The sequence below is a fragment of the Canis lupus genome, chromosome 28 (assembly GCF_048164855.1).
Source record: "Canis lupus baileyi chromosome 28, mCanLup2.hap1, whole genome shotgun sequence".
Taxonomy (NCBI): domain Eukaryota; kingdom Metazoa; phylum Chordata; class Mammalia; order Carnivora; family Canidae; genus Canis; species Canis lupus.
Window position 1 is genome coordinate 22,726,694 of NC_132865.1, and position 18,611 is coordinate 22,745,304.

The 18,611-nt window shown below is 42.8% G+C and overlaps 1 protein-coding gene across 6 annotated transcripts in view; it reads left to right on the plus strand.

The window, feature by feature from the left end:
- PRDM14 (PR/SET domain 14) overlaps window positions 1-18,611 on the plus strand; it is a 185,188-nt gene that overhangs the window by 691 nt on the left and 165,886 nt on the right. For 3 of the 6 annotated variants that reach the window (XR_012020065.1, XR_012020066.1, XR_012020067.1), the window contains exons 2-6: window positions 683-1,427; window positions 2,022-2,075; window positions 2,163-2,320; window positions 3,310-3,580; window positions 8,740-8,942. Coding sequence is in view for 3 of the 6 variants with exons in the window: in XM_072804319.1 (XP_072660420.1) it covers window positions 707-1,427; window positions 2,022-2,075; window positions 2,163-2,320; window positions 3,310-3,580; window positions 8,740-8,942; window positions 13,315-13,416; window positions 16,425-16,652 (1,737 nt within the window). In the remaining 3 variants the exon portion in view is untranslated. Of the gene's footprint in view, window positions 1-682; window positions 1,428-2,021; window positions 2,076-2,162; window positions 2,321-3,309; window positions 3,581-8,739; window positions 8,943-13,314; window positions 13,417-16,424; window positions 17,039-18,611 lie in introns of those variants that run through there. The other 3 variants (XM_072804319.1, XM_072804320.1, XM_072804321.1) reach the window with 3 other exon arrangements.

Consider the following 18,611-nt stretch of genomic DNA (forward strand, 5'->3'; position numbering starts at 1 on the left):
GGCCGGGCAGCCCGGGCCCCTGGGGCCGCGGGGTCAGACCCGGGGCTCGCGGAGGGGCGGCCTTCCCGACCTGCCCCCGGGCTCGGCCGCCGCCGCTCCTCCTGCGCCAACTGGCCGGGGCGGCGCGGGGCGGCGCGGGGCGGGGGGGGGCGGGGGGCGCCTTCGCTGCGTGGGGACCCAGGGGCTGCCGCCCGCCGCGAGGCTCAGTCAGACCTGGGCGCCCGGCCCCGGGGGAGGGGGAGGCGGAGGGGGCGGGGGCGGGAGGGCCCGGGGGCTGCGACCCACCCTGTGGGGGAGTTTTGTTGGACCGAGAAGAGGGCGGAAGAGGGACCTGGAGACGGGTTTGCGGGAGCCGGGTCTGGGGCCGGATGCAGGGAGTGGGGTTTGGAAGGCAGCGGTGCTGGGTCGGGCTGTGTTCGGAGAGGGAAGGCGAAAGCGACCCGCACCGGGCACTGCGGGGTCGAGCCAGGTCGCGGAGGACTTTGGTGTGCGGCTTTGCGTGCGTGTTTGCCCGGCGGTTTCTGTTGGGCTTGTGAGGGACGGCTTGCGGGATCGAATCGGAGGCTCGCGCGAGTCCCCTCGGGCCGGGGCTCGCTCGGACGGTGGGGTTTGGGCAGGCAGCAGCAGGCCCGCGGCGGCCCCCAGCCCCGGCTCCCCTGAGATGCGGCCTGCTTCCCCGCAGGTGCGCCGCGCGCTGTGGCCCGGGATGGCTCTGCCGCCGCCAGGGGAGGCCGGCCCGCAGGACAAGATGTGCTACGCGCCCGAGAGGCTCCAGCGCAGCCCCCAACACCTGGACGCCTACAACATGCCCTTCCTGCCCTACGGCCACTATGGGAACTTGCTACCCGCTGCGGAGGAAAATCTCCAGGCTTTCCCGCCCCGGGAGGCTGCGGTGTCCGAGCCCCACACCGTGCCCCCCTTCACCTTCCGGCCCGCGCCTCCCTTGCTGAGCTCCAGCCTGGCCCTGCAGAGGGAGCCACTCTACGATCTGCCCTGGTACAGCAAGCTGCCACCGTGGTACGCGATTCCCCACCTCCCCAGAGAGGTGCCACACTTCAACAGCAGCCACGAGTACAGAGGCGCCACCAGTGGAGACTTGGACCACGTTGGTGGCCAAAGCGACAGTGGCCAGTGTTGTGGACCTGAGATTTTAATTAAACCGACGGCTGTGAATGCTTCCCTGTTACCCGAGGTGATGAAGACCGCCCAGTTACTACCTTCCTCCCCAGGCAGGCGATCTGAGGAGGGCTCCAAACTCCCCAACCCGTATGGAAAGTCGATTCCCCGTTACCACTTCACCCAGGAGGACCTGCACTTCGTTTTGTTCGGGGTTATCCCCAGCGTGGAGCACTCAGCCCCTCTGCACCATGCAATTTCCGGCTTCCTGGTCCCCACAGACAGCTCTGGTAAAGGCGGTCACAACTGGCGTGAGTCAGGTGGCATGGGAACAGAGGTGGGAGCCCCAGGGAGTGGGGGAGGTGGGTGTCAAGGTGGATCTGAGACCGTACAAGTCCAGGGGGGAAGTGCATGTACTTCCCATCAGAGTATGAAGGGGGTAGGCCAAGCTCACTTCTGAGGCTCTACTTGCTTAAATGCATGATTCCTAAGGTGGGTTTTACTGGGAGCTGAGGGTCAAGAGAGACCTGGTTCACCCCGTGGACTTGTCAGCTGGGATCAGATTCTACCAGAAAGTACAAGATATCTCCTTGATAGCCTCATGCAGTTCATACTTGGAGTCCCAGCCTAGACAGCTATCTTGACCTTAGTCAAAGTCGGCAGGATCTCTGATTCTCAAGTTCTTTAAGTTTGCAAAATGGGTTTAATCACATAACCTTCCAAGGGTTGTTCAGAGTCTCAAATGAGAAATTTTATGTATAATATATAAAAGGAGCGGAGGGAAAAAATAAAAAGGAGCAGGAAAAATATAAAAGGGTAAACCTCAAATTCAGCATAATGGTTACCTCTAAGATGTAGGGAGGGAAACACCTTATGAAAAATAAAGTTTTAACCCTCTTTTCTAGGATCCGATTCTCTTTGTCGAACTCTGGATAAAGACTCCCTTCAGCTACCAGAAGGTAGGCAGGGCTCCTTGCCTGCATTTTTGTCCCTGAACCAATACAGTGACTTTCCTCATTGGCTCTCCTGCCTTGGGTTTCCCCCAGGTCTCTGCCTCAAGCAGACGACGTTCGGAGAATTGCGGCATTTTGGTGTATTCTGCAGTAGCCTCATTGCCAAAGGAGTCAGGTTTGGGCCCTTTCAAGGTAAAGTGGTCAACGCCAGTGAAGTCAAGACCTATGGAGACAATTCTCTGATGTGGGAGGTAAATGAATATGTTTCTGGTGGGTCGACAAAGTGGGAAATGACACTGGTGGGGCACAATGTTGGCCTCTGGCCCTCTAGGAGATCACTAGCCTGGAGGAGGGGACACTCTGCTGTCTGTGCTGCCCGTTTTTGCAATATAAAGAGGAGGGAAAGGCAGAAGTTCACTGCATGAAGATAGCTCTTCGACATGAATTCTTTGCATTTTGTGCTGCCTTAAATCTGTGAAGAGTAACCATGGAATATGTATTTAAATAATTAATATTTGTCTATATTTATAGACAAAACCAAATGCTTTAAAGGTTATACAGTGGTGCTGAGAATATGCCAAAGAGAATAAAAACAAATTTTAAAATTTGTGGTATCATTTGCCTGTGACATTCGCAATGGATTTTTAAAAACCGATACTCTTGATTCTGTTGGGATGCATGCTGGTAAGACTCCAGTTTGTCAGAATATATCGATCGGATCCCTCCCCTTGGCCCAGAATTTCTACTTCTAGGACTATAGTTTAGGAAAGTAATCTGAAATTCAGACTATGTGGAAGATGTTAATCACAGAGTTGCTTATAATAACAAAACATTATTCGAGTCAGTGGAATTGCCAACAGCCCAGAAAGAATTAAAGTATGGCTCCACTAATATGCATGACAACTAGGTGGGGATAAAGCACAAATCTAATTGGTTGTCTTTAAGTTGTGAATTAAATGCAACCTTGCTCTTGTTCCCCTTTTTCTTGGCTAATGGAATTAACATATTCACTATAGAAATTTGAAAACGAAGCGATACAAGTAAGAATCTTAAAATGTCACAGCACCTATGGAGATATTCTGAAGCTAATAAATCCATTTGGGCTTCATAATGTTAATAAGTAATAATAAATATATTCAGTGGACTCAAGCATGAGATTTGGACTATAAATTTTTAATAAGTAATTTTATAAGTGAGGCAAAAAAAGTGCATTTTAAACTTTCTGTTCTATTTTATTTAGATCTTTGAAGATGGTCATTTGAGCCACTTTATAGATGGAAAAGGAAATGCAGGGAACTGGATGTCCTATGTCAACTGTGCCCGTTTCCCCAAGGAGCAGAACCTAGTTGCAGTGCAGTGTCAAGGGCAGATATTTTATGAGAGCTGCAAGGAGATCTGCCAGAACCAAGAGCTCCTTGTGTGGTATGGAGACTGCTATGAAAAGTTTCTGGACATTCCTGTGAGCCTTCAAGTCACAGAACAGGGGAAGCAGGCTCCTAGATCCTCTGAGGGTGAGTGTAACACCTTTGCCTTTCCCCGGGGAGTCTTTTCTAGTGGAAGGACTTGGCTCTTTTCGGAACTAGAACAACCCTTCAGCAGTCTCTCCCTGACCTGTGGGGCTCGTCCCCCCACAGAGGCTAATGTGGGGGAGATTAAGCTGAGGGTATCTCTAACTAGGGGGACACTACCCAGCTGAAAGAAAGTGCCCTTATCTTTCCAAAGCTGCTGAAGGTACTTTTGTTCACAAGGATACCTTTTCTTTTTCTGATTCGCCTCTTTCTAGAGAAAAAAATAAGGGCAACATAAATAGATGCAACCTCTTGCCTAGGTGAGCCAGATTCTGATTCATCTCTGCTCAGACTAACCCAGCTGATGACTCCATCAAAGCCCTAGAGCAAGCAGTGCTTTTCCGATGGAGGTTGCAGTATCTTCATGTGGGAAATGTAGTGGTTTAGATCATCTTAATTATTTTTTTTTGATCATCTTTAAAGGAGAAAAAAAAAAGAATAAAATAGAATAGAAAATGTCGATGTGAATCTCAAAGTAAGAGGAAGCATTGTTTGGGGAAGTTTTTATTTCAAAAGGAGATGTGTGTACATGCTAAGTATCAAGTATAAAATGTCTTTCTTACTGTGGATCTTAGTCACCTTTGAGAAGCATTGAGCTAGACTCTCACTCTCAAATTTTATTTATTTATTTAAAGATTTTATTTATGTATTCATGAGAGACACAGAGGCAGAGACATAGGCAGGGGGAGAAGCAGGCTCCCTGTGGGGAACCCAATGCGGGACTCGATCTCAGAACCCCGGGATCATGACCTGAGCCAAAGGCAGATGCTCAACCTCTGAGCCACTCAGGTGTCCCTCACTCTGAATTTTTATTTTATTTATTTATTTTTTAAATTTTTATTTATTTATGATAGTCACACAGAGAGAGAGAGAGAGGCAGAGACTCAGGCAAAGGGAGAAGCAGGCTCCATGCACCGGGAGCCCGACGTGGGATTCGATCCCGGGTCTCCAGGATCGCGCCCTGGGCCAAAGGCAGGCGCCAAACCACTGAGCCACCCAGGGCTCTGAAATTTTAATGTGGATGTGAATATCTGGCGATCTTGGAAAGATGCAGATTGTCATTCAGGGTTGGGACCTGAGATTCTGCTTTTTTTTTTTTTTTTTTTTTTTAAGATTTTATTTATTCATTCATGAGAGACAGAGAGGCAGAGACACAGTCAGAGGGAGAAGCAGGCCCCATGCAGGGAGCCTGACCTGGGACTCGATCCCAGGTCCCCAGGATCAGGCCCTAGGCTAAAGGCAGCACTAAACCGCTGGGCCACCAGGGCTGCCCAGATTCTGCATTTCTATCAGGCTTCCAGGGGAGGCTGATGGCTGTTGACCCCTGGACCACATGTGAGCAGCAAGAAGCTAGAGGACCACCAACCCACTTCTGGGAGTGAGCCTCTGGAATTTGCATTTTTAAAAGCTCTCGGAGTGATTTTTACTTACACAAAAACTTGGGGAACGCCCCCCCCCCACCCCCGCCATCCAGTAGGTGGTATGAGATAAATGCAAATTATTACAATGTGTGTGCATTGAATGAAAGCAGAAGATGTTAGGACCAACTTGGAAAAAGCAGCTTAAGGGTGAGGTGTGTTAGACTGGGAGAGAAAAGCAGGATTGGGGAATAGTGAAACCAAAGGAAGGAGGACATGCTCACAGGGCTTAGGAAGTGAATAATGAACAGCCTCTTGTTTCAAGAGTCCAAATAATAAGGGATGCTTGAGTGGCTCAGTGGTTGAGCATCTGCCTTTGGCTTGGCTCAGGGTGTGATCCTGTAGACCCAGGATTGAGTCCCACATCAGGCTTGCCTGCATGGAACCTGCTTAAAAAAACTTTAAAAAGGGGGGGATCCTAAAAAAAAAAATAAATAAAAAAATAAAAAATAAAAAAAATAAAAAATAAATAAAAAATAAATTAAAAAAAAGGGGGGGGGGATCCCTGGGTGGCTCAGCGGTTTGGCACCTGCCTTTGGCCCAGGGCGGGATCCTGGAGTCCGGGGATTGAGTCCCACATTGGGCTCCCTGCATGGAACCTGCTTCTCTCTCTGCCTATGTCTCTGCCTCTCTCTCTCTCTGCGTGTCTCTCATGAATAAATAAATAAAATCTTTAAAAAAAAATCTTAAAAAAAAAAAGGGTCAAATGAGGGCCTGTCAAAATTGTCTTGATAAACTATCTTTCTGCTACCCCTGTTCGTGGATGGTGTGGGGGTCATGCTGGGAATGGTGGTGAGATTGTGGACTCTCTGAAGTGTGTGGACCTCACAGTTGTGTCATAATGATCACCAAACCAAGTCTTTTGGTCACTTCCAAAATGTACTGAATGTTTTTGAAATAAAAGTGAAAAGTAGATTTGAGAAAAACACATGCTTGATAATTCACAATATAATCATTGTTTTGAAAAAGCACTTAATGCTATGTATTAAGCTATTACAATGATCATAACTTTTGATTTCTCAGTAATACTCTTCTGGAAATTTGTCTTCTGAAAATAGTCCAGAAAGGAAAGCTTTGTCCATGAGGAGTTTTACTGTAGGACCATCCATATTAGTGAAAAATCACAAACAACCTGAACGCTCAATAGAAGACTAATTCTTGGGTAAATGATGATATATTAATATATGGAATAATATGGATGCAGAAATGAGAAATCCCTATCTGGTAATAAGGAACAGGGCTGAGGGTTTATGATAGTAAATGGGATTGAATATTGTATTTGGGACAATGTGTGGAAGGAAATCGGTGAGCAGTTTAATTTGTTGGAAAGAATTATGGATGAATTCATTTTTTTTTCTATTATGAGTGGTTTGGGATAGGATTAACAAGGAAAGAAAAATAAAAATTCCTCTGTCCTCTGAAAAGAACTGTTTTCCTCAAAGGCTTTAGGCGAGGATTGGTGGAAACTTCCCTCTTCAAGGTGTTGAGTGGAAGGGAAGAGTCTGAACCCTATGTAGGCGGGTTATTTGAGTATGCAAGCCTGCAGAATGTGTGTTTTGGGGGATGGAGGTGTGGAATGTGAAGACCACCCTTAATCGTTACCAAACTGTATGTGGTGGGGCAGGAGGCATCATTGTCCATGTTGGGAAAGCCCTTGGCTAAAAAAAGAGTAGTTAATGTGGTTGGGGCGGTGGAGAGGAGAAAGAAGGAAAGGGAACAGGATAAAATTATTAGGTTATAAAGTTAAATTTCCAAAGACCCGAGCAGAAAAGGTAGGCAGCTAAGGGGATGGTATGTCATTTTTTGCCTATGCCTAAGCCGTTGTTCTTATGCAAACTTACTATTGAACCATTACTCTGAATTTTGGTGTGCTTTAGTGCTTTGTAAATTTGGATCACTGATCCTGCCTTGTAGACCCTCTCCTCTCACCCCAAGAGCAGAAAAGCCAGGTATTTCTGACCAATGAAAATTCTAGCTCTGAGCAAAAACCATCCCAGCAAGGGGATTCGGAAGAGTATTAGCACCTCAATGAAAGTGATAGACATCCCAGGCAGTGGCTGGTCCTGGGGTTGGTGGTTGCCTTCCTGGTTATTTACTTAGTGAATGGTTTATTTCCTTAGCTACCTGTAAAACGTGCCTGGGATGTAGTTGTCAACTAACAAAGCCCCTGATGGATAGCTTCCCTGCAGTCCTGATGCTAAAAAGATTTCCATCTACAGACTCTTGCATATACTTACTTACTCCTGGGACTTCTCTCCCTCCCTAGGGCCAGACAATGAGGTCTCAGTGATGCATTCACAGTCAAAGCCACTTGATCCTCTGGAATCCAGAGTGTCCTCAGCAGGGATGCTTTTGTAGGTGGCCCCTGTCCTCTCCTCTCCTCCAACAATAGACACCCCTGGACCTGGGGACCTCCCTTGCTAGAGTCCGATGAACCCTCTCTAACCTCTCTCCCCCACCTCTTCCTTTGATAAAAACAGATTTACCTTTCTGGGTCTTGTCTATCACTCAGCGATAGTATCACTCATAGTGGTAAGAACTCAATAAGTGATAAGATTAAATTAATCATCATGATAACCCTATGAATACAAGGGAAGGCAAGATAATGTCATCCTTACTCTATACATGATGGTTCTAGCTCTGGAATCTTTTCCAAAAGTTCACAGAAGCAAACTGTAAGCTAAACAGGTGCCTAGGACTTCATAAATGGGGGCAAATGGAACAGCCCTTGTGAAGGCTAGAAAGTAAGCCATTGGTATCCATCATTATTTGGTGTTCATCATTGATGGAGGTGAACTGTTTTGAACTTAGAGCTTACGCTGATCTGAAAAGGGACACTGTAGGTATGTTTGGTATATTAACCTAACCGCTTAAGACCTGCCAGTCAAGAGTGCGTTAAAGAGCTGTTAGGGTTAGGGGGCGCCTGAGTGGCTTAGTCTTCAAGTGTGTGCCTTTGGCTCAGGTCATGATCCCAGAGTCCTGAGACTAAGCCTGAGTCCAGCTCCCTGCTCAGCAGGAGAGTCTGCTTCTTTCTCTCCCCCTGCCCCCCCTTCCCTGCTTGTGCTCCCTCTCTCTCTCTCTAATAAATAAATAAAATCTTTCTTAAAATGAACTATAGAGTTGAACTGCTCTTAAGTAGGGCTGGAGGCAATGCTTCTACAAATACATTTCAGGGAACAAAAGGAAAGGAGAGCCTACGAATTAAGAACTTGAGCAGAAAAAAAAAAAAAAGAACTTGAGCAGACATAGCAAACCATAGACAACAAGAAGACTTTGAATCCTAAATTGAACTAATTGGAAAATAATTAAACGTATGTGTATACCAATGTATTTCTTTAAGGAATAAATAATTGTTTAAGTATGTCAGTGGCAATATGGTTACTACTTTTTAAAAAGTATTGTCTTTTAAAAATTATAGTTTGAGGTATTTTATGAACCAAATGATGATTACTATGGAAATAGTCATGGAGGCAAGTGATATAAATGAAAACAAAATTGGCTATGAGTTGGTCATTATGAAAGCTTGGTGTTGAGGACGTGAGGGTTTGACTCCATTGTTTTGACTTTCCTATATGTTTAAAGTATTCTGTAATGGAAGTTTTTTAAACTTCCTCTTGGAAGAAGTAAGAATGCAGTAAGATAGCTGACAAAGCCACTGGCACTTATTTCCCCTGTGTTTGACAGAGTCTGCAGAAGGCTACAGATGTGAAAGATGTGGAAAAGTATTTACCTACAAATATTACAGAGATAAGCATCTCAAGTATACCCCTTGTGTGGACAAGGGTGACAGGAAATTTCCCTGCTCTCTCTGCAAACGATCCTTTGAGAAGCGAGACCGGCTCCGGATCCATGTCCTTCATGTTCATGAGAAGCACCGGCCTCACAAGGTAGGAAGTAGGGCTGGTGAATGACGGATGGCCCGTAACTCACATTGCTTTCATGCTCCTACCTCAAACGCCTGAATCCACCTTGAGGATCTCCTAGGTATGAGTTGCTGGGACACAGTACCTGATAAGACAGGGTCTGTGGAAGAGAGGACTGTGCTGTGGACAGTGGTTGGATGTGAACTACCTTAAGAGGTAGTCCCTTAGGGGCAGTGCTAGGACAGATGGACAAGGCAGAGAAGTGCACGATGGAAGGGTGTCTGCTTCTACCTGGACACATAGGTTGTGAAAGTTCTCAAGGTGGCCTTGAGCGGAGCCTGAAAGGACAACGGGATAAAACTAAGAGTAATCTTCGTAAAATTGCCCTTATCCACCCCTTCCTGTTCACTGCTAAGCTTCAGAAGAATCCCAATCCCTATATTATTTGCTCCTGTAAAATTTGAGTATTTTTACAATAATCTAAGAACTCCTTTTTGCTCATCAAAAGACATTTAACACAATTAGTTTTCAGTAACCCCTTGGTGATGCATATCTACAAAGATATCCACGCCAACCTGAATCCCTCTAAATCCCAGTTCCCACAGAAAAGCACATACAACTAGAATTCTAAGAACATTTGAAGTATTAAGACAATGAAATTCTATCTTTTACCTGTTGACTAGGCAAAAGGAAAAAGGTATGCTCCAGTATATTTTGATAGTAGGAAGTTAGATATTGCATGTTCGCATGTTCATCAACACAGAACTGGTTGTATAAATTATGTTTTGCTTATTAACCCAAAACAAGCTGCAGAATATGTATATCATGATGCCATTGGAAATGGTTTATTGCATATGCTATACATGACGCTCACACATGAATGGAAAAGTGGAAAGTTAACACATCAGACTGCTAACTCGTTCTGGGGGTATGATGAAGAACAAAGCCAAAATCAATTTTCATACTTTTCACTTGGTAAATGTTTAAATTTTTTTATTTCCAATTTGGGGGGAAAAATGTATGCTTGGTAAATAGAATTTGCAGAAAGCAAAACAAAAGTCACCTGATATGCCATGACCCAAGTTGAAACATTTAAGGTGTAACTTTTTTCTATATGTGTATGTGAATATGTGTGTGTATGTGTTTAGTACACTTTGGGCTACTGTGAGGCTACTTTTCTGACTTGACACTACATCATGACTAATTTTATAAACATGGTAATGGCTGCATCAGTGTATGAGATGGATGTGCCATCATTCATTGAACCAATCTCCTGCTTTGTGAATTTTCTCCCCAGTATGTCTGCCTTGAACAATATTATATAGAAATCATTATCTCTGTTATCCGTGTCTGATGATTTCTATGGGATAGATTCCTAGGAGAAAAACCGGGTCAAAGGGTGTGTACAATTTGAAGGCTCGAATTGAAGCACTAACCTGCTTTCCAGAGAAGGTGTCAATTTATGGTCCATCTGGTGGTGTTTGCAGTGTGGTAGGCAGCACTGAGCCTCTTGCAGTACTGCTGTCCTTTTATGTTGCCATTTTGATAGATGAAAATGATATCTTGCTTTAATTTGCATCTTACTTAGTAACATGGTTTGAAATGTTTAAACTATATTTTATTGGCACTTTGTATTTGTCCTGCAATCTGTCAATATATGTCCTTGGAAAATATTTCTTTTTTTTTTTTTAATATTTCTATTGCTACATGCTTTTGTAATATTTCACAAGTCATATTTGATCAATTCTAGGTTTTGGAGTTTTTTGACATCTTTATGTTTCTGAAACATATTTTCTGAAACTGAATGTGTTTAACAAGTGATGGTATACTATAATTTTAGTCAGTAGCATTTTCATTTTTAGTTAGCACAGCAAGTGATGATGGATCTTAATGGCCAATGGGATATACACCACTTGGGATATTTGTCAAGTTTGCTGTGGCTGGACCAGAGGCTATTTGTTAAGAAAGTGGAAACTACAGGACTTATTTTTGTTTGTTTTTAACTAAAAAGAATACAGGAAAAGGTTATTAGGGCTCACTCAAGATATTTCTACTAAAATGTTGGCTAGGTCCTCTGCCTAAACTCTGAGTGGTGGTCTTGGGTTGGGCTTCGGAGAAGCTGTACTCAGGTGCTGCCATCTTTGAAACTGGGGACTGTTGACCGGGCCATCTGTAGGTGACAGGGATGACAAGGAAAGTGTGGAAGCTAGTAATAAGTGAAATAAGAACTCGATTTTACAGTAGAGCTGAGGAATAATAATTTTAAACTGGCAATACAAGAGGATGAATCCTGTGTCCTCAGTATTCCCAAGAATTCTTCTTTAATGATCTTCTCTTTGCAAACTCTCCCTGCGTGGTCTTGTATTATGACTATAAATAGCATTTCACATTGGGTTTTGATCTCTAGCCAATTCTGTCCTAAGCTCATCTGTCTAGCTGTATTCTGAGCATCTCAACTGAAGTTTCTCATGGCACTTCTTTCTTACTTTTTTACTGCTAAACATTTTTTATGCTGTTAGTTTTATTTTATATACTTTTTAAGTTTGAGTACTTAACTTCTAAGGCAATTAAATATACTTAGTTTCTGCAGAAGCTCAAAACAAAACATTAACTTAATTTGAAAAACAAAAAAAATCTCCAGTGAAGCAGACATGCAAAACATAAGATAAATGATTTTAAAAACAAAAACAAAAAACATTCCATTTCTGCAAGAAAGAAAAAATGCTTGACCAAAAAAAAAATGTCAGAAGATGCTGGGTGCAAACCAACAGTGGAAAACTTCGTATTATCACCCCTGTTTCTAACATTTAAAACCTAAATGTACCTCTTTTTCAGATGATTTGTCAAGCATAATTAATAAAGAACACAAAAATGTCAGAGGAAATCTCTAGTTCATAACAATGAGACCCAAAAATTTATACACGAATTTAGAATGTTAGCCCTCTCCACCCTCCTGAAATTCCTGACCAATGGAGAGAAGCCGGTTTTTCCAAAAAGCATTTTTTTTTAATATTCTATCCATTGCTCAAAATTATGCCAGACTTTAGCTTTCTTTATTTTCTGTTTTTTACTTCCTTCCAAGCTTTTTGTTTTTGCTAGGATTTCTAATTACAAGAGGAAAATGTAGTTTCTTATTTTGTGTGTGTGTATGTGTGTTTGTAGTTTCTTAATTGTGTAAACCTGTGTAATATTTACATCTTCTTTGAAAGCGTTCTTCAGGGAGCTTATTCGAATTTGAAGCAGTTGCTTTATAGGCCTGTGAATTATCGTATTTGGATGGTTACCATCACGTTTATGAATTAGTTCCACTGATTTTTCTATCCTGCTCTTCCTCTTTCTTGATTTCCTTTTTGTAATACTGGGTCATATCTTCAAATAATTTTTTATCTAAAGGTTTTATTATTCATGAGAGACACACAGAGAGAGGCTGAGAGAGAAGCAAGCTCCCTGCGGGGAGCCTGATCCAGACTCCATCCCAGGACCCCAGGGTCACGCCCTGACCCTAAGGCAGATGCTCAAGCACTGAGCCACCCAGGCATCCCCAAATAATTGTTGTTGTTGTTTAATTTTATTCATTTATTTTTAAGATTTTATTTATTTATTCATGAGAGACAGAGAGAGAGAGAGGCAAATACATAGGCAGAGAGAAGCAGGCTCCATGCAGTGAGCCCGACGTGGGACTCGATCTTGGGACTCCAGGACCACGCCCTGGGCCAAAGGCAGGCACTAAACCACTGAGCCATCCAGGGATCCCCCTAGAAATCATTTTTAAAAACCTTCAAGACATCTTTCTATTTTCTCTTATCATTTGGTGGCAATTTGTTTCTGGTCTGTTTTATAAATAACCAGTTTTCTTCTTTGTGGAAACTGCACTTTATCTTTGGAATTCTGAAATTTTAACAGAACATGTCAAGTTGGGAGGTCTTTCTCTTTGTTTTCTGCTTTGTAATCAGTGAAATATAATGTACTCTTTACATTTGAAGACACAAGTTCTAAACTGAAAGGAATTTTCTCGTTCATCTGTCTTCTAGATCTTTGCTCTTCCTGGAACTCCTTTTGGCCAGATGTTCAATCTACCTCCCTGTGCTTAACCTTTCATTTCTTTTGCTCTTCATTCTCAGAGTCCCCTAATCCTGTTTTCCAAGTCATGTATTTAGACTTTATATTTGATCTCTTCTTTTGCAGTATTAACTCAAACATCTGACCAGAACCCAGGATTGCAGATTTGTCAGGGTAGCCCTGGGTTGTTTTTCTACTACCTTAATTAGACCCCTCAGCTTGAGTCTGTAGCCTCCGACTAAAGACATATGCTGGATAAAAACAATATTACACCTCTTATAAACATAATGGCAAAATGAAGACGCGATTTTAACTGTATGTTTCTTTTACACCTTAGTGTTCTACCTGTGGGAAATGTTTCTCTCAGTCTTCCAGCCTAAACAAACATACAAGAGTCCACTCTGGAGACAGACCATACCACTGTGTATATTGTACAAAGGTAAATGGAACCTCCTTCCAAGGGATCTGCATTGAGCCCTGTTTGGATGTTCATGGATAAGAACTTGAAGCATAAAGCCTGGCTTATAAGGAGTTCTTAGTTAGTCCATTATCAGCCCAATCCCCATTTTTACCACTGAATATGCTCCAGTTTGCTTAAGATGGTCAAATATGACCTCCTATTGCCAAATTGGCATTTACGACATATGTAATGAAATATACCCCTAGGGGTACTGGATGGCTCAGTTGGTAGAGCATGAGACTCTTGAGCTCAGGGACAGGAAGTTCAAGCCCCGTATTGGATGTAGAGATTACTTAAATAAACTTAAAAAAAAAAAAAGAAGAAGAAGAAGAAGAAGTACACCCCTAATTTACAAGGAGACCTGATGATTGCAGACATGGTTACATAGTATTTAAGAGCATAGAATCTAACTTCCTAGAGCAAGAGTGCTAAAGTGGAATCTAATGTAAATTATACATACAGAATATTGAAATGATAAAAATGAAGAGACAGATATGTGATTAGGGGGTCACTGGAATAGAAACTATGGTTTGACCATGCTTTAGAAATTATACCTAAACACATCATGTCTTATTTCGATGATAAACATCTGTGCTGTTAAATGCTTAATTAGCCATTAACCATATGTAGCTATTTAATTTAATAAAAATGAAATAAAATGGCAAATTCTGTAACTTGGGTGTACTATCCACATTTCAAGTGCTCAATAGCTCCGTGTGGCAAGTGACCACCAAATTGTATAGTACAGACATAGACCACTTTTGTCATTGCAGAAAGCCCTGGTGGATAGCACTGGAAGAGACTGGTACTATCATCCAGCTACTTAAATTTTTATGATAAAGCCATGAAAGAAACCTAGGCCATGTTAGAGGGACATCTAAACGTCCCACAGAAACATAAAACATTGAGTGTACCAGGCTTAGGGACAAACACTGCTGAAGAACTTGTGTGTCAATAGAATGAAAATAATCAACATAGAAAAATGAGGCTGACACATAAGTAGATCATGTGGAGCCAGCACAAGCTATAGGAAGAGACCGTGGATTTGTTTTGTTGTTGTTTTGTTTTAAAGATTTATTAAAGACAGAGAGAGAGGGAGAAAACATAGAGGGAGAAGCAGGCTCCATGGAGGAAGCCCAATGTGGGACTTGATCCCGGTGCTCTGGGATCACGCCCTGAGCCAAAGGCAGACACTCAAACTGCTGAGCCATGCAGGTGTCCCGAGACCGTGGATTTGTGTGAAAAAAAAAAGCAAGCTGTCCTACGGAAGAAATTCTCTCCAGCGGGGTTTCCAAGGCAAGGTCACAAAATAGCCCCACGACACATCCTGTTTCTGGGTTCTTACTCTGATCCTCACGTTGGACTTATAGCTTACCTAAGATTGAGAAATGCTTGGAAGGGGAATTAAATCCACGTAGGACATGAACTAGTTATTTGGCATCCCGGTTTACACATTAGACTCCAGTTACTTAAGCTGGTGAAGACTGGCCAGGTTCCAGACAAGTATGGCTTGTGCACCTCACTAGGTAATGACCCAACTCCAGACACCCCATTGTTCAGTGCTTTTCTCCCAGCCCCTCAAATCTGAAGTCACCAGGTGTTTAACCTGGTGTTTTATACCACCAAAATAAAGTCATTACGTCTCTAATATATTACTTGAAGGTGACAAAGGTCAGAGCATAGTACTGAAATGAATGAGGAGAAAGGCTATAAATAAGGGAAAGAACAGAATTGGCCAAGAGAAGATGTAAAAACAGCAAAGTACTCATGTTACAGCCATTCTGGAAAAGTTTGGCAATTTCATTGAAAACTAAACTTGTTAACTACCACAGAACCCAGTAATTGTCCTCCTGGGCACTTATCTCAGAAATGAAGGTGTATATATTCACACAAAAACCTGTACACAAATGCTTGTAGCAGCTTTATTCACGAGAACTCAGACTGGAAATAACCCAGATGTCCTTCAGTGGGAGTGTGATTGAACAGACTGAGGCATATTCCCCTCCTCTCCCCCCATGGAGTGCTACCCGCAATAAAAAAAAGCATGAACTGTTATGCACATACCAACCTCAATGGATCTCCAGAGAATCAAAAAGTTTTAAGGTTTTTTTGTTTTTTAGAGAGCAAGTGCTTAAGAGCTGGGTTGGGCTGGGTTGGGGGTGGGGCACAGTGGAAGAGGGAGAGAATCCTAGCAAGCTCTATGCCCAGGGCAGAGCCTGACCTGGGGCTTGATCCCAGGACCCTGAGACCATGACCTGAGCCAAAATCAAGAGTCAGATGCTTAGCCGACTGAGCCACCCAGATGGCCCTCAGAAAGTTGAAGTTTAAAAAAATAAAAAATAAAAATAAAATTAAAAAAAAAACAAAGAAAAAGAAACCAGAGTGTCTGGCTGGCTCAGTCTTTAGAGCATGCAGACCTTTTTTTTTTTTTTTTTTTTTTAAGATTTTATTTACTTATTCTTGAGAGACACACACAGAGAGGCAAAGACACAGGCAGAGGGAGAAGTAGGCTCCCCTCCAGGAGCCGGATCCCTGGGAGCACACTCTTGAGTTTAAAGGCAGAGCGGCTGAGCCACCCAGGTGTTTCTCCACCCCCACCCCCCTCACCCCAGCATGCAACTCTTGATCTTGGAGTTGTAAGAGTGGAAAGATTACTCAACAAAGTCTTAAAGAAAAGAAAAAAATAAGGTTCTGATTTATGCAGAGACCTTGGCCAATAGTAGCTGCTCCTATAATGCACATTCTTGGGGTGTGGTCCTAGGACCAGCCACACTGGAATTGCTTGTTTAAATGGAGGCTCCTGAGCCTTCTGTCAGTTGTGCCCTTTTTACGAAGGCTACTACTGTTGACCAAGCCTGCTCTATGGCCTGAAAACCCAGATTCATCCATTGGAGAACTAAGGATCAGTGACAGTGAAATTAACCCCTTTGTCTAGTTAGCTGTCAGGGTGAAGGAAGTTTACTTCTGCTGCTTTGTGTTCTCTGCAGAGGTTCACTGCCTCCAGCATCCTCCGCACACATATCAGGCAGCACTCCGGGGAGAAGCCCTTCAAATGCAAGTACTGTGGGAAATCTTTTGCATCCCACGCCGCTCACGACAGCCACGTTCGGCGCTCACACAAGGAGGATGAGGGCTGGTCTTGCAGCATCTGTGGAAAAACCTTTCCGAATCAAGAAGCATCCTACTCCCATATGAAGCTGCATGAAGGCCACTAGCCCTCAGAGTATGGAGACCATGCAAATCTAAAGGCTAGGATTCTGTCTTCATTTTCGTCGCTTTTGGGTGTGTCAAGTGAACAGGTGATAGTTACACTGAGATGAGAAACAGAAAAATGGGACCAGCCAATGAACTGGATTTATCGATTTATTTCCTCTGCTTTCGCAGAAATATTTTCCACAAGAACAGAGTTTTGGTGAATCTACCTAGAAATAGTGAGAGCTGGCTATTGATATAGCTCAAGGGGTCTGGAAACCACACAAACCCTGGGAGAGGGACTGTATTTTATTTCAGAGACTGGGAGTAAGTAGAGTTTGATTTTTGTGATGAAAATTACCCTTTCTCTACTATTTGCTTTGGATTGTAATATGGCTGTGGCCATTACCTGGTCTATTCTTCATAGAATAAATTCTTTAAAAATTCATTCAACTCTGAGCTTCATTATATTATAACTAAGTGTTCAGACATAAATTAATCCCTCGTCTTTTTTGGAGTCATTTTAAACCCCTGGTTCCCACCCACCCCCATCACGTGACAAATGCCTGTTAATTTGTTTAACACCACACAATTACTCAGAGGACACAGAAGTTATTTATTCACCTCATCATCTATGAGCTTTGTAATTGGGGAAGAAAAATTATTACCAAATGAAGAAAGGCTTAAAAATTGCAAATCGACTAAAAAATAAATATGTATTGCTCTAGTTTTAAACCTGATTTCATTCCTGATAAAGAGACCAGTGGAATCTTTTCAGGTCTAATTAGTGGTTCATACTAGTATATTGAATGTTTAAAAAAAAAAAAGGAGGAGGAGAAAAATGCGCTTATCAGTTACCACGAAGCGAAGCTGATACAAGCCTTGGGGAATATGTTTTCTAATGTGAGAGAGAGGAACTCATTTCATGTGGGTAATATTAGCCAATATTTATAAATGAACATGAAACCTGTTGGATGGTACCACTGGCCTCCCCATTGACAGATTAGAAATCTAGGCTGAGAATAAGGAAGTGATGCAGTCTTTGCCTCCAAGGGACAAAGCCAAGTCTCACCACTCCACTGCCCAGTTTCTTAACGAATGAGAACCAGTATGCTCAACAATGAATCCTGCTAAGGACATAGCATTTTTCAACCAATGATCCCATTCTTCCCTATATTAAAGCAAACAACACACTTTTAAATATTCACAGGAACATTTGAGACCAGAATAAAAGTGTTCCATAGGCGACCATATTACTAAGCTATTATGTCACATCCCTAGCCATGCTGCTATTGACTGCTTAGGATTTTTCCTCACCCTTTATCCATGGTCCATGGCTTTCAAAGTGGAGCAAATTCAATATGGAACAGATGCCCCATCCAGAGGGAGGCTCCCAGCTGTAGCAGAGTCCTTTGAGAAAGGGCTGTAGTGCAGGTGGAAAAGCAGTGACAGATTTTCCTCTGGGGAATCCTGCTGCCTTGACTAGGTCTGAGTAATTTATCCTAATGGGAATGTGCCCTGTTGTTTTAGGACTGTTTTAGTTCATGTTAATTAAGTCAGAACAATGGTCTTTTGAAAAGATGGGGGCTCATCCTGTAATTAGGCAGCCTTTCTTTGACTGCTAGTTCATTTTAAAATCAAACAGTAAAGCAAGACATCAGGAACTCGTGTGATGCCAATTTTTTCACTAGTTGAATAATTCAAATTAAGTACTTTGTTCTTTGAGCCAGCATAGTAGCAAAGGAAGGTAAAATTTTTTTTTTTTTTGTCCTTTTCTAGCAGTCACTTCGAAATGCCTCCATGCCAAGTAATACTGTATACGGACCAAGCCGACTTAATCTGACCTGCTTCCACAAAGTTTGGATCATCCTGATCAGATTACATATCTCAATTTTTGGTTTGGAAAATGTAGTCAATTCACAACATCCTTCTTTAGTAATTACGTTAAGCTCTCATATTTGTTTAAAACATGTATCTCATCT